Genomic DNA, 16,214 nt, shown 5'->3' with positions numbered 1-16,214 from the left:
CTTTGGGAGGCCAAGGCAGGAGAATCACTTGAGGCCAGGCGTTAGAGACCAGCCTTAGCAACACAGCAAGACTACATCTTTATTAAAAAAAAATTAGCTGGGTGTGGTGGCACGTACCTGTAGTCCTACCTGCTCAGGAGGCCGAGTTGGGAGGATTGCTTGAGCCTAGTTCATTGAACTGTGGTTGTGCCTCTGTACTCCAACCTGGGCAACAGAGTGAGACCCTGTCACTTAAAAAACTTTTCATTAAAAATAAAAAGCTCTGAAATCAGAAAATTTTGAGCTCAAACATGATGTCATAAGTAGAAAATTTCATCCCTAGATACTTAACATAGACTTTGTTTTGTGCACAAAATTCTTAAAAATATTGCATGAAATGACCTTCAGTCTATGTGCATAAGATGTATCTGAAACACAGATGAATTTCCTATCTCAATTTGGGTCCTATGTTCAAGATATTTCATATGTGCAAGTATATTCAATAATCTGGGAAAATTTTAAATCTAAAACATTTCTGGTCCCAAGCCTTTTGGGTAAAGGGTACTCCACTTGTGTGTGCCACCACATGAATGAATCTAGAAAATATCACGCTAAGTGAAAAAAGCCAGACATAGAAGGCTACCTATCGTCTGCTTCTATTTATATGAAATATCCAGAATAGGCAAAGCCATAGGGACATAGATTAGTGGTTGAGGGGAGGTGGGGTAAGAAATAGGCCAGTGACCAGTGGACAGGGAGTTTCTACGGGGGATGTTGAAAATGTTCTGGAATTAACAGTGCTGATTGCACAACCTTGTGAATACACTAAAAACTAAACTGTATACTGTACAGCGGTGAATTGTATGGTATATGAATTATATCGCCACAAACAAAAATTAATTAAAGAAAGCTATACAAAAGTAAGACCTGGCCTCATGAGACAGGTTGTGGGCCCTTGTCACCCACAGCGGTGAGTCCTTGGAGCCAGTGCGTGGTGGAGGCAGGGCCCCCGCAGGACATTCATTGACTCTGGCAGTGGCTGGGAGTAGGTGCCTAATCAGCAGTACTTTATGTGACCAGATCTATGAAGAAGGCCCGGGGCACCCAGGACACGGGTGAGAGAAAGTTGAGTGTCTCTTTATTAAATAGAATAAAGCAGAACTGGATCTAAATTAAGTTGGGATAAATAACAGCTCAGTACAGTAGAGCAGGATGAGCTCTGAGCTCAGAGCAAGAAGGCTGTGATCCCAGCTCTGCCACCGCCTGTGTGCACCAGGCAGGGCTGCTTCCTCAAGCCTCAGTTTCCTCATTGGAAAAGGGGGATGCTGCCGCCCAGCTTGCTTGTCTTATAAAGATGTGATGAGGTGGAATGAAACATTACATGGGGAAGTGTTTTGAAGCATATAAATTGCTATGCTCAATGCTTCCTAGAGTCTTGCCTTTCTTCACATTTCAGTCTATTTTGTTTTCCCTACAACTGTATTAAGGATATGCTAATTGTTGATTTGCTAGTATTTCTGGTTTTAGTAAAATTAAAGTTGCATTAAATAAGCATTACCCTTTTAGAATCATATTATACATTGGGGCTTTTCAGACAGAGGGAATGAATAGCTGGGGCAGGCAGTGTGACGGGGAACATGGCTGTGATGAGGCTTACAGAAGCAGGAGTTTGGGTTTTCTCTTACTGGGAACAGGCAAGGCTGATGGGCTTTTGAGTAGGACAGTGTTGCGAATTTAAGGTTGTCATTTGGGGATCTCTGGCATAGAGGGCAGTATTATGCATTGAAGCATCTCAAGCTCTTCTGGAGCAAGAGAGAAAAAACATCCCAGAGCTGCTAGATCTTAGCTGGAAAGAAGAGGAGGGGGATGTTGTCTGGGCAGGACCCCAGTGGGAAAGGAGGGCACTGAGAGGTGGAATTGACCATTTGTCCAGAGACAGTGGCTGCTTCCTTGCAAGAGGGCCTGATCACAGAAGCCCCCAAGGAGAGATAATGCAGCTTTGATCACCAAAAGCACATACAGCAATCATGATTCTTTGTGAGAGAAGAATTTTAGAGGTGTTGCTATGATTAAAAAAAAGGTTTAAAAATAAGTAATACATTTCTTTAAAAAAACATTAAGCACCTAATTGAGCATGGTGTAGTGTATGAGGAGGAACCTTGCTGATATGCCTTCTAAGAGTGTGCAATTTAAGATTGTTCTTCCTTGATTTGTTTTATCTTAATGGATTCCACAGAGGAGCCCCCGAGCATCACTGTTTAGGACAGATGAAATCTGGAAAGGGCTTCCCTCCCTTTTGTTACCCAGAAGGAGATCCCTGAGGTGGTTTAGCCTCTTGTGGCCTGAGGGATGGATTTGGGAAATCTGGATCTCACACTTCATTGAGGTGGTTTCAGACTTTGATTTGTGGAAAAATTCTGTGGTCTGTCTGTTCCATCCTCACCACAAGTGGAGAAGGATCTGGAAGAGGGAGCAGGGTGGAGTAGGTGGGAGCAGCGGAGAAGGCTGTCACAACTGGGGGAGGGCAGGCGTGATTTGGAAGGGGTCCCTTGTAGGGTTGCTAGGTAAAGTATGGGTCACTCAGTTACATTTGAATTTCATACACATAACAATATTTTAGTATAAGCAGATCCCAAATACCACATAGGACCTACTTATACTAAAAAAGTTACTGTGTGAGATTCAAATTTAACCAAACATCCTGCTCCATCCGCCCCCTCTCTTGCCAATCACTAAATCCGGTTCCCTGGGGAATTCTGATTCCTACCCCCACCACTAACACCAACTGTGAGCCACACAGCAAGGATCAGGAACAGGAGCCAAGGAAAAGAGCGAATTGAGCAGGGGGCTTCTCCACCTCACTTGGTTCTCTTCCAAACCCAGGCCTTCCTTATTCCCCTTTACTCTCACCTTTCCCAGGACTATAATAACAAGCCTATTAAGGTAGAGAGCCCTGAAAACAGAGAGGAGAGGCGGCAACAATGGCAGTGCCTGAGGCTGGCTGCTTGGACTTCTTTGAGTCTTCCACCAACGCCAGGGAGATACTGCACAAACTCAGCACTGTAACTTCCCATTCCTGGCCCAAATCAAACCTGCAGACTGCAGGCAGCCAGATCGAATGTCAGAGTGCTGGGGTTTTAGAAATATTTAATATTCATAGTTCTCTCCCTAGGTTTTGATTCTGAGAGTAGAATTAAAAACATTTCCGCTCTAGTGGGGTTTCTCCTGGTGTGGTCTTAGGACCACCTGGACCCAAGCCATCTTCAGGGCTTGTTTTAAATGCAGACCCTGAGGCCGCTCCCGGGCTGAGGTTTGCTGCATTGTTGGGTCTCCTTGATACTCCACTTGCTGTAGTGTGTGGGTATATATGACATGCTCCCCACCCCTGATTACCTACATGCACACACACAAACAGACGCACATGTTCCGTGTTCCATCCAGTTAGATGTGTCATGAGGCCAGCACAGGAAAAACCAACAAATGCTTAATTAGGCTCTGTTTACCTGCTGTTGTTAAGTCTCAGCAGTGAATGATACCTGTTATTATTTACTAATTAAATCCTTTACATAAGGACAGGGTTTATACTTACTTTTACTGTGTCTATCACCAGTGGACCAGAGGAAAGGGCTTAATATTGATCACGGTTTTGGTGGAGAAGAGAGCTGGGCAATGTTCGGACATACGGTTCTTATGCTTACGGCAAGAGATCCTTTGTAAGCTATAGACTCCTCCCTGAGAACCTGTAAGCAGAATTCCATGAGGTCTCACAGCTCCCTCCTCTCTCTGTTCGTAACCTGAGCACCTGTCAGGATGTGCACAGTAGTGCCTGTCTGTAGTCCCAGCTACTCAGGAGGCTGAGGTGGGAGGATTGCTTGCCCCCAGGAGTTGGAGGCTGCAGTGAGCTATGTATGATATGGCACTGTATTCCATCCTGGATGACAGAGCGAGACTCCTTATCTTAAATTAAAAAACAAACAAACAAACAAACCCAAAACTGTTGCGCACGCAGACTCGTGCTTTCTGGAGGGTGTGCGTGTGGTGGGTGTTAATCTCTTTTTCACTCAGCTCCAACTTGCAGGAATTCCCCTTTCTAGTAAGCAGCCTTGCTCAAGATCCACTCAACCCTCAGCACCCTCTTTCTGCTTGCCCTGGTTTGCGTTTAGTAGCAGAGATGAACACTGGGGCATACTAAGCTTAGCAAAGCCATTTGGACCCTGATTGGGTTACGGTGCATGGTTTTACCTGGATTTGCACTGTCTGTTGCCATTGGCCTTCTGGCTGCTGGAGGAGTCAGATTACAGCAGGAGAGACCCAGAGGATTAGTACAGAGATGCTGCAGCAGCCAGTTGATAATTACCTTGGGGTCATGTCTCAAAATAGACTCCGGACTATCTTTCTGGCCTCAGAAAGAGGAAAGGTTCCTCTTACCTAGCCAGCCCCTCACAATGTCTTATAGTCTCCTGGATCTAACTCTTGTTCCTTTTTACTAAGATGTCATTTACATACAATAAAATTCATCCTTTTTAGCGTATGGTTCTGCAGGTTTGACAAACGCACATACATGTGTGACCGTTAGCACAATCCCCATATGGAGCAGGCCCATCACTCCAAATGATTTTCACCTCCCCCCAGCCCCTTCAGTTTTGCCTTTTACAGAATGCCATGTAAATGGTTGGTGGCCTTTTGAGCCTGATGTTTTTCCTTTTAAAGTATAATGTATTTGAGATTGATCTGTTGTTACGTGTGTCAGCGTTTTGTAACCTCTTCTAGGTGAGTAGTAGTCTACAACCGTCGATGCACACAGATTTTTGTGTGACTGTAACGTTTCATTTGAGTAAATACCTAAGAGTGAGATTGCTGAATCACAGGACAAGTGCGTGTTTAACTTTATGAGATATTGCTGATCTGTTTTCCAAAGTGGCCGTACTATTTTTCATTTCTACCGGCAAGATATGAGAGTTCTAGTTGTGTCACATCCTCACCAGTACTTGGTATTGCAGCTCCTTTTCCTTTTCTTTCCATTTCTAATTAACTTGCACATTCTAATAGTGTGTAGTAGTGTGTCTCTCTGTCTTTTTTATTTTTATTTTTTGAGACAAAGTCTTACTTTGTCGCCCAGGCTACGGCGCCATGGCCTCAGCCTAGATCACAGCAACCTCACACTCGTGGGCTCAAGCACTCCTCCTGCCTCAGCCTCCTGAGTAGCTGGGACTAGAGGTGCCTCCTCACAACGCCCGGCTGGGTTTTCTATTTTGTTTAGAGATGGTCTCGCTCTTGCTCAAGCTGGTTTTGAACTCCTGAGCTCAGGCGATCCTCACATCTCAGCCTCCCAGAGTGCCAGGATTATAGGTGTGAGCCACCGCACCCAACCTCATTTTTTATTTATTAATTTGCATTTTCCTGAAGTAGGAAATTTGCATTTTCCAGACACTTGTCATATATATATGTATTATTCAAATCTCTTGCTACATTATTAAAAAGTAGATTGTTTTCTTCTTGTTGCATTTTAGGAGTTCATTACAAATTCTTGGTATGGTTTTCTTCTTTTTTTGTCAGATATGTGGTTTACAAATATTTTCTCCCATTCTTGGGCTTGTCTTTCATCACCTTAACAATGTCTTTTAAAGAGTGATGTTCTTAATTTTTGTTTTGGGGTTTTTTTTTGAGACCAAGTTTTGCTGTATTACCCAGGTTGACCTTGACTCTTAAGTAGCTGGGACTACAGGTGTACTCCACTGTGCCTGGCTTCATGGTCTTAATTTTGATGTAATCCAATTACATAAAAAATTTATCTTTTTATTTTCTTTTGTGGATTGTGCTTTCATTGTTGTATATAAGAAATCTTTGCCTAACCCAAATTCCTATGTTTTCTTCTGAAAGTCATATATTTATAGATTTTGCATTTAGGACTATGAACCATTTTGAGTTAATTTTTTTATATTTTGTGAGGTTTGTTTTTATCATATAAATTTGAATTGTTCTAGCACCATCTTTGAAAAGACCATTCTTTCTCCATTAATTGCCTTTATGCATTTATAAAAAATAAAGGTGTGACACATAATTTGCAAAATTTTTTTTTCACTCTATGAAAATTTTCACTTTGTTAATGATGCCCTTGGTTTTGTTTATTTGTTTTTTCCTTGAGACAGAGTCTTGCTGTGTCACCTGGGCTAGAGTGCAGTGGTATCATCATAGCTTACTGCAATCTCAAACTCCTGGGCTCAAGCAATTCTGCTTTAGCCTCTCACCAGGTAGCTGAGACTACAGGCATGATGCATCACTGTGCTTGGCTAATTTTTTTACTTTTGGTAGAGATGGGGTCTCGCTCTTGCTCAGGCTGGTCTTGAACTCCTGGTCTCAGATGATCCTTCTACCTCACCTTCCCAGAGTGCTAGGAGGATAGGTGTGAGCCATCGTGCCAGGCCAACAGTGCCTCCTGGAATACGAAAGTTTTTAATTTTGATGAAGTCTGGTGTATCTGTTTTTTCTTTTGTTATTTGTGCTTTTGGTGTATAATAATATGTAAGAAATCATCACCGAGGGTCATAAAAATTTACTCCTATGTTTTATTCAAAGAGTTTTATACCTACTGTACCCTGAGTTAATTTTTGTGTATTATATGAGGTATAGGTCCAACTTCAATACTTTTGCATATAGATGTCTAGTTATCCTAGCATGTATTTTTGAGCCTTGAAGGAATGCATAATTTTAATTTTATTTTTTTTTTTATTGTTGGGGTAACATAATTTTTTTAAGAGACTTTTCTTTCCCTGTCTTGGTACTTTTGTAAAAAATTAACCGTACATACAAGGGTTGATTTTGGGACTCTAAGTTCTATTCCATTGATCTATATTTCTGTCCTTATGTTAGTACCATACTCTCTCAATTACCATAGCTTTATAGGAAGTCTGAAATCAAGTAGTGGGAGTCTTCCAACAATTATTTTGGCTATTTCTGTTGCTTTGACTGTGATTTTGTTGCAGTCACAATCTAAGTGTGTGTGGAAAATCTGAGGGAAAATTGACATCTGAATATTAAGTTTTTTGATACATGAACATAGTATACCTTTCCATTATTTAGGTCTTTTAAAAATTTTTCATCAGTGTTCTTCTGTGGGTTTCAGTGAAAAGGTCTTGCACATATTTTGTTAGATTTCTTCATAAGTATTTTATTTCATGATTTTTGGTGCTATTTAGATGATATGATTGGCTCTATATCTTCAAGGCATTGGTTCCCTGTGGATACCAAAACTCACAGATACTCAAGTCTTATTTAAAATGGTGTTGTGTAGTCAGCCTTCCATATTCATGGGTTTGAATCTGCAGTTGGTTGAATCTGGGGATGCAAAATCCCTGCATAGGAAGGACTGACTGTACTTTAAACATTTCACTTTCAATTGTACATTGCTCATACACAGAAATACAGTTGCCTTGTATAGATTGATCTTGCATCCTATGCCTTACGTATTAATTCTGGTAGTTGTTTTGTAGAGTCTTTGGGGTTTTTGTACAATCACATCATCTGCAAATAGAGACAGTTTTCTTTATTTCTTTCTAATCTGTGTGTCTTGTTCTTTCTCATGTCTTATTGCATGGTCTAGGACCTCCAGTGTGATGTTATGTAGGAATGGTGAGCAGGACAGTTTTGCTTTGCTCCCAGTCTCAGGGGAAAATACTCAGTCTTTGACCATTAAGTCTGATGTTTAGTGGTAGGTTTTTATACATGTCAGTGACCAGATTAGGGGACTTACCTTCTATTCCTAGTTTGGTAAGAGTTTTTTTTTTTTTTTTTTTTGGTAGAGACAGTCTCACTTTATTGCCCTCGATAGAGTGCCATGGCGTCACACAGCTCATAGCAACCTCCACCTCCTGGGCTTAGGCAATTCTCTCGTCTCAGCCTCCCAAGTAACTGGGACTACAGGTGCCTGCCACAACGCCTGGCTATTTTTTTGTTGCATTTGGCTGGGGCTGGGTTTGAACCCACCACCCTCGGTATATGGGGCCAGTGCCCTACTCACTGAATCACAGGTGCCGCCTGGTAAGAGTTTTTTTTTTTTTTTTTGTAGAGACAGAGTTTCACTTTATTGCCTTCGGTAGAGTGCCGTGGCATCACACAGCTCACAGCAACCTCCAACTCCTGGGCCTAGGCGATTCTCCTGCCTCAGCCTCCCGAGTAGCTGGGACTACCGGTGCCCGCCACAATGCCCGGCTATTTTTTTGTTGCAGTTTGGCTGGGGCTGGGTTTGAACCCGCCACCCTCGGTATATGGGGCCAGCTCCCTACTCACTGAGCCACAGGTGCCGCCTGGTAAGAGTTTTTTTAAAATCATGTTACATCTTTTCAAATATTTCTCTAGTAATTATTGAAGTGACCATATGGTTTTTCTACCTTAGTCTTTGCTTTTTTTCTTTTTTTTGTACCTTAGCCTTTGAATATGGAGAATTACGTTGATTGATTTTTGAGGTGGAAGCAGCCTCCTTTCCTGGGATCAAGCCCACGTGGTTGTGCTGTGTCATGGTGCACAAGCCCATGTTAGGCTGGCTCCTCACTTTCTCCTTCCCAGTTTCTCCCGTCTCACTCCTGTTTTCATTACCCAGATCTCCTCTCTCCTTTCCCACAGATCTCCCCTACCTAGAACATCCCCCAGCATTCCTGCAGTCTGCACCCCAGCCTCTTTCCCTCTCCTCATCCCTCTCTCCATGCATCCCAGGGACTTCCCAGAGGCCTCACTTCACAGTTGCCGCATTGGCTAACACTCCAGGTCATGCTGTTTCTTCCTTGTCTTCTTCCTAAGACTTCTTCTGTTCTTAGGGACTCTTCCTTCAGAGTCAGCTCTGCCCTGCTGGCCCCAGGCCACACACAGGTCTCTTTCATACTTTGGGCTTCTGTGGCAGCATCCTGACCCATCTCCCACTCTCCCTACTTTTGGCTCTGCTGAATCTTCCAGAGCTGAGCACTCATTCCCCTAGTCTTTGGTTCAATAGTCCTTAATAGGTCCTCTTGTCTATGTGCCAGGCCCTCTCATTCCGACATTCTGACTCTTCAGTCAGGCTCTAGTCTTCTTTTCCAGCTACATCTTCTCTCTGTGGACTTTCCCTGGAGAATCAGAGAGCCTGGGTTATTTATTCAAGGGCCCAGATTACCCTGGGGATAGGAGCCTCCCATGCCCAAGCTTCCTTGGCTGCTCTCTCCAGGGACACTCTTTGTCATGCCTGCTTGCTGGCCTGGCCATATATGCCCCGAATGCAGAGGCCCAGCATGTCCCAGGCCTACTCCCATCCTCCTGCCCCAGCCCACCCCCACCCAGGCACTCCCTTCCACCTTCTGCTTGGGATGGATGGATTTCTTTTTCATAGTCCTGGTTTTCCTTCAGTTTTTATCACTATCTCTTCATCTTAGCATGGTTTGGGCTACTCTAAGAGAACGCCATAGGCTGGGTGGCTGGCTGGCTTCTAATCAACAGGAATTTATTTTCTCACAGTTCTGGAGGGTGGAAGTTGAGATGAGGGTGCCAGCATGGCTGGGCTCTGGTAAGGGCCTCCTGTGAGGGTGCAGATGGCTGTCTTCTAATATCCTCACATGGAGCAGGGTGGACAGCCAGATAGCCAGCTTTGGTGACTTTTCTTCTGAGGGTACTAAGCCCATTCATGAGACCTCTACCCTCGTGACCTAATCACCTCCCACCAAACCCATCACATGAGAGGGTTAGGAATTTAACATATGAATTTTGGGGAAACACAAACATTGTCTATAACACTGTTCAACTGGGTTGAAAGTTTCTGTAGCACTGGGGTCTTTTTCCCTTGTGTTCAATGGTTGGGTTTCCTGTGCCACGTGATGGGGTTTTGGGTGGCTGGGGTTGGGATGGAAATTTGTGGGAGTTATGACTCAGCAGCAGTAGCCACATATTTGGTGGAGGTAAGCTAGTACAGGTGAGTTGGTGGAGGTGAGCTGGTAGAGGAGAGTTGGTAGAGGTGAGCTGGAGGTGAGTTGGTGGAGGTGAGTTGGAGGTGAGCTGGTGGAGGTGGGCTGGTGGAGGTGAATTGGAGGTGAGCTGGTAGAATTGAGTTGGTGGAGGTGAGCTGGTGGAGGAGTTGGTGGAGGTGAATTGGAGGTGAGCTGGTGAAAGTGAGTTGGTGGAAGTGAGCTGGTGGAGGAGTTAGTGGAGGTGAGTTGGTAGAGGTGAGTTGGTGGAGGTGAGTTGGTGGAGATGAGTTGGTGGAGGTAAATTGGTGGAGGAATTGGTGGAGGTGACTTGAAGGTGGGTTGGTGGAGGTGAGTTGGTTGAAGGGAGTTGGTGGAGGTGAGTTGGGAGAGGTGAGCTCGTGGAGCTGAGCGGTGGAGGTGAGCTGGTGGAGGAGTTGGTGGAGGTGAGTTGGTAGAGGTGAGTTGGTGGAGGAGTTGGTGGAGGTGAGTTGGTAGAGGTGAGCTGGTGGAGGTGAGTGGTAGAAGTGAGCTGGTGGAGATGAGTTGGTGGAGGTAAATTGGTGGAGGTGACTTGAAGGTGGATTGGTGGAGGTGAGTTGGTTGAAGGGAGTTGGTGGAGGTGAGTTGGGAGAGGTGAGCTCGTGGAGCTAAGCGGTGGAGGTGAGCTGGTGGAGGAGTTGGTGGAGGTGAGTTGGTGGAGGTAAATTGGCGGAGGAATTGGTGGAGGTGACTTGAAGGTGGGTTGGTGGAGGTGATTTGGTGGGGTGGTAATCGGAGCTTGCACCTTACCTGAAGGCACATGCAGGAGGTGCCAGGGGAGAGGAGCTCAGAGCATACTTCAGCCAGGAGAGCGGAAATAGGAAAGATAAAGTCTCTTCATGGCCTGGGAAAGGCCAGGGAAAGATGGCACATATCCAGCAAGGAGCCCATGTAGCTGCTGGGCCTGGGCTTGCTCCAGATTCTGGATGGAGGGCAGGACACCGAATTGTGTGGGGAAAGCCTTCAGGTAGATCGCAGACCTGAGATGATGTTCCGGAAGCAAAGAGGCTCCCAGAGTGTAGATGCCATCTCTCAGGGTCACTGCCAGGAGGCTGGAGTCCCAGAGGAGGGTTCTTTGGGATCCAAATGGAAAAGTACCTTCCTTACCACAGAACTGAAGGCTGCAGGAGCCACAGTGAGGGTAAAGGGCTGACCTGGGCTCCTCCTTTGGGAACTGGGCCTAAATTGTTTTTGGAGGGTATAGCTGACGTGGAGCTCAAAGCTCCCCTAGCCTGGAGGCCAGAGCATCTCTGGATGGCTCTGCCCACGTGACCCGAGGTGGGGGCAGGACCAGGATCAGTATGCTCAGATACCCTGGGAGCTTTACTTGCCAGGAGAAAAGTTTACCTAAGCGTGGTTCACCCCGATCTGCAATGTGTCACATAGATTTGCTTCTGAGGCTGTGCCGGGTTGTTTCATTGCCTCTCAGCTTGTCAGTAAATATGCCTTTCAAAAGAATTCCAGCCTCCTCTCTGCTGACCTGAAGGGGCAGTGATATTTTTCCACACATGCATGGTGGCCAGTGAGAAGCAGGGGAGGTGACGGATGCTGGCCAGCTGGTGTGGTTGCTTGTCAGGGAGCCTGGGTGCTGGCAGGGGAAAGGCTAGAAGCCCCCGCAGAAGGGGGTTGAGACCCCTTACAGATGCAGGTTCCCACTGGCCAGGCATTACTCCTTTCACCCCCAGAGGATTTCAAACAGTGCTGGGGACCTGATGGGTGGCTGCAAGGCCTTCCCCCACTGGAGCTGATCTCTGGGGAAGGGCAGCCCTTCGTCCTATGCCAGACTCCATCACACCTTCAAGGATGTGATGGAGGCGAAACCCCACCTCCCTCGTGTCTCCTTCCTTGCAGTGCCCTGCTGCCCCCAGCACACACTCAGCTCTGTCCCAGCCATGTCAGTGCACCTAGCCTTCTCGTTTTGGGTGCTCCAGACACGTTCAGCAGGATTATTCAGTGATGCATTTCTAGGACCTATACCCCCTCATGGGCCAGCTAAGCGCTGGGCTTTGAGGATGTCAGAGAACCTGACCGATTATGCTGGGCTACGGCTGGCAGCTGTCCGCACGTGGGGTGTCCTCAGCATTTGTCTGCTGAGATGGGTAGGGGGGCTCTGTGCTCTGGGGCTGGGCGGATCAGGTCTAAGCTTGGTGTGCTCCTCTCTCCCTCTGCAGCTTGTCTCCAATGTCCTCATTTTCTCCTGCACCAACATCGTGGGCGTCTGCACCCACTACCCAGCCGAGGTCTCCCAGAGACAGGCCTTCCAGGAGACCCGGGAGTGCATCCAAGCACGGCTCCACTCGCAGCGGGAGAATCAGCAGCAGGTGAGCCCCCCTCCCAGGAATGTTTCCCCTGGACGGAGTCCAGTGTTCCCGGCTCTGTGGGCCTCCTCCAAAGGAGCTCTGCCTGTGCCCTGGCCCAAAGCCTCCTCATGGCGTCCCTGTGGTTTGCAGAGGGCTCCTCCTTGCTCCCTGTCTGCCTCCTGAGTTGGAGTGGTCAGAGCCAGCATCCCAGGGGAGGGGTGAGGGAGAAGGAGAGAAGATGGGAGCTGTCACCTCCCACAGCACCCACACCTGCCTCTTCCTTTCTGCTGAGTTCTGGGGTTTGGTTAGTTCAGGAAAGACAGTCCCCTCTCTCCCCAGAACTCCCTGGGCCAGAAGCGGCAGGTCATTCACAGAGCCACAGACTCAGAGAGGGACCCTGCCCTGTGGGCACCTCTCTTGGGTGAGGGTGGGGTTTGAGGGAGGCTGAGGGCTGTGTCAGGGTTCCAGCTGTTCCCAGCCTGGGGGGAGGGGACCTATTTGGATTCTAGGTCTGGATCACTACTGGCTCCTCTACTGTGTGTGACCCAGACAGGGGTCTGTAACTCACAGATGTAGCTCCCAGATAGAAGGCCGGGAGGGGTTGTGGTGACCTTAAGGAAGAGAGGGGCAGGTCAGTAGGGTGATGGGCCTCCCCCTGGACACGTCAGAGTTGTGGCTTTTATGAGATGAAGCTACTCCAGACCATAGGTCCTCCCTGTATTAGCATCTTCCAAACCCTCCCCCGTGGCACATGCTGTGTCATGGCTGGCGTGAACAGGCAGGGTCTGCCTTGGAGCCTGGGCATGGGGGGAAAATGGCCCAGAGAGCAGTGGTCCTTGCACCTCCTGGCCAGCATGGAGCAGGAGCACATGGCCACCCCGTGTGCACAGCATTTTGTTTTACCACCATGGGGGCAACCCTGACTCAACTTCATGCATCCTGAGTGCATTGCAGTGACTTGGCTGGTGACACTCAGACAGCTGAGTGAGGGGGGAGCTCTGCAGTGCCCTTCTCCAAGCCCCTGTCACCTCCTCCCCCACTGCCTCTTGCCTCCTCTTGTCTCGCCAGGTCCCTGCTTATACCAACCAGGCCTTCCCCATCACTCACTCTTGTCCTCAACTGGGCTCCTGGTCCAGCCTCTTGAAGGAAGTTCTCACTCAGGGTGTCCTGGGGTCCTCCCACCATCAGAAGCTGCCTTGGTTATCCAGGCTGGACTTAAAGGTGGCCTGGGCTTGTGAGAGGCTGAGTCTATTGTGGTGGGAGTGGGGCGGGGCCAGGGTAAACCACAGCAAGGGGCAAGTAGACAAGGGTACTGGGCTGCAATAGAAAATAAGGACGGTGTCCTTTATTGATAGCATCTCTCACCTCTGGCCACTGCCCCAAGCTCCCCCCTCAGCCTGGTATTCCTCAGCAGCCCCTTGGCTTCCCCATCCCAGGCCCAGCCCCTGTCACCTGAGATCAGGGGCTCTCCTGAGATCACCTTCTTCCCCCGTTGTCTCACTCCTGGGCCTCCTTCCTTCTCCAGGAGAATGACTAGTTTACAGCTCTTCATAGTTTGCTTGCTCTGGCCCCGGCCAGGCTGGGCATTTCACCAAATCCATAGGGATGTCAGGGAGAAAATACTTTTGCTGTACCATGTTCAGGGCCAAGGCACTGAGGAGGTAAGCTTGCTTCTGGGGTATCAGTGCCTCTCTTCAGCCAGCCAGTGCCAGCAAGGCATGTGTAGAGAGCTGCTGGGGACCCCTGGGGAAGCCTCTGGGCGCCTTGTGGTGAGGGGGCTCAGAATTGTTCCCCAGCCATCCCCTGCCCACTCCTCTTGACCCTCGGCCCCAGAAATAGTTATAAATGTGGGAAGGCCTTTCATGGATCTAAACAATTTGTAGCACATTTTCTCTCCCGGTTGGCCTATATTTTCAGGAACTCATCCTTTAATTCATGTTTCTCTCACCAGTAACTATTCGCAGTTCAGTAAGTAGGAGATGGTCTTCAATGGCCATGTTCATTGCTGCTTGAGAAGACCAGACAGACCCACAGAGGCCACCATCCTTCATTAATTTTCTGGTTTTCTAAGTGTAAAGCTCTGGCCGTGGCGCTGGACAAGATGCAACTCCCCTCTGAGGAGGTCCGTGCTCGCATACGGTCAGCAGAAATAGTTAACGGGTCCTGAACAGTAGGTGTCTGAACTCTATACAGGAAAGCTGGGGGTGAGCTGGGGACAGGAGAGGCCCTGAAAGGAGGACAGAAATGGCAAGTGGAGATGGTGACTCCAGCTGAGGGAGCTTGTGGGCAAAGGCAGGGAGGATCCCAGGAAGTGTGAGGGCCTTCCCGTGGTCTGCTCTGTCTGGAGTGCAATGTGGATTTAAAGTGGATTTCAGTTCAGGGGGGCAGGAAGAGCAGGCAGAAGGCAGGGAGGAGCCAATCTGTGGGCATGGGCTGGTCCTGGAAGCTTCAGGAGGCATAGAAGGCCATGTGGTCTGGTGTGTTTTAGAAAAGGTACTCGCTTGCTTGCTGCGGGGAGGATGGAACAGTAGTGGCAAGCTTGAGGACAAGAAAAGTGATCAGAAGCTGCCCTGGTCATCCAACCTGGACCTGAAGGTGGCCTGGGCTTGCAAGAGGCTGAGGCTGTTGTGGTGGGAGCGGGCCAGGGCCAGAGCAAGCCACAGCGAGGGGCAAGTAGACAGGAGCTCCGGGCTGCAGTGGAAAATGAGGAAGAGTGATTTCTGTAGGTCCTGAGGGATCCATACTTGATGTGATTGGTGAACCAGGGAACCTGTGAGGGTGTTGAGCAGGGAAGTGGTGTGACATAGGTCATCTTTCAGACTGGGGCTATCCTAGCAGCAGGGAGGGCAGAGGGGAAGCTGTCTGGCCAGGGTAGCACAACAGTCCAGAGTCAGGAGAGAGCTGCACATGGGCAATGGAGGAGGATGCAGAACGGAAAGGACAGTGCGAGGGCTTTTTCCAAACCAGCAGGACTTGCTTTGTTCTGGACAGGGCCTGGGGCTCACGGGGAGAGGAATGAGTCTCAGAGAGAAAGTTCTGAAAGGTAAAAGCTGCTGACATGGGCAGGGTCTTGGCCTTGGTGCAGCCTACAGGGGCATCTCAGGCAAAGGCAGGGAACTTGAAAAGGAGAGCTGCTGGGAGGACGACAGTGTGGAAAGGTGAGTGTGGTTTGAGATGTGATGTCAAGATGGTGGCAGCAAGACCTCCAGATGGGCAGCTGGAGACTGATGAGCTCTGGATGGGTGGTTGAGATGTGGGATGTGGCTGTCAGAGTCACCCTGGCAGTGAGGACCTTGGCAGTCAGAGGGCTTGCTGTCAGAGGGCAGAGATAGATGGGACAAGGACAGAAGTGGTATGCACCATGTTAGGGGCAGGAGGAGAGAGAGGAACCGGAGATGACACAGAAGCAGCAGAAGGGCCATATGGCAGGGTGACCCCAGCATGCAGCATGGAGTGAAGGACAGGAGGAGGGCTGGAGGCAGCCAGAGTGAAAGGCTCGAGATGAGCGTGTTATGACAGCGAACCTGGCAGGCAGCCTGGCCTGGGAGTCAGCTGGACATCTTGGAGCAGAGCTGGCCCAGGAGGAGAGCTTGGAAAGGGTCTACATCCAGACCCTGTAGTAGGCTGATGTGACCCCCCCCATGCCTCTGCTTCTCTCCCACCACCCCTGTGACTGGTCTGACTTCTCTTGGTTCCTCAGTCAGCTGGCCTGCTCCCCTCCCTTCTGGGTCGCTGCCTCCCAACATGTCCTTATGGTCCCCACAGGCCCCCTCTGACCTCTCTCCTCCACCAACTGAGGTTGGGCATTCCTGCTCAGTACCCCCTAGGCCGCCCTGGGACCAGAGCTTTGTGAAGGAGGAGCCCTGCCCGGCTAGCTCTTGGCACCCAGAACATGGTAGGTGCTCAGTAAATATTTGCTGACTGATCGGATGACTGTTAATACTGTCAGCACCCCCATCCCTGTTTTACA

The 16,214-nt window shown here is 48.5% G+C and overlaps 1 protein-coding gene across 1 annotated transcript in view; it reads left to right on the top strand.

The window, feature by feature from the left end:
• Positions 1–16,214, top strand: part of ADCY5 (adenylate cyclase 5) — a 164,609-nt gene that overhangs the window by 88,133 nt on the left and 60,262 nt on the right. Inside the window, exon 2 of the mRNA XM_053565247.1 lies at positions 12,116–12,265. Coding sequence (XP_053421222.1) covers positions 12,116–12,265 — 150 coding nt within the window. The remainder of the gene's footprint in view (positions 1–12,115; positions 12,266–16,214) is intronic.

This window comes from Nycticebus coucang, chromosome 16, assembly GCF_027406575.1.
Source record: "Nycticebus coucang isolate mNycCou1 chromosome 16, mNycCou1.pri, whole genome shotgun sequence".
NCBI lineage: Eukaryota > Metazoa > Chordata > Mammalia > Primates > Lorisidae > Nycticebus > Nycticebus coucang.
The sequence above is the reverse complement of the archived record's forward strand: the minus strand, read 5'-3'. Positions and strand labels throughout refer to the sequence as shown.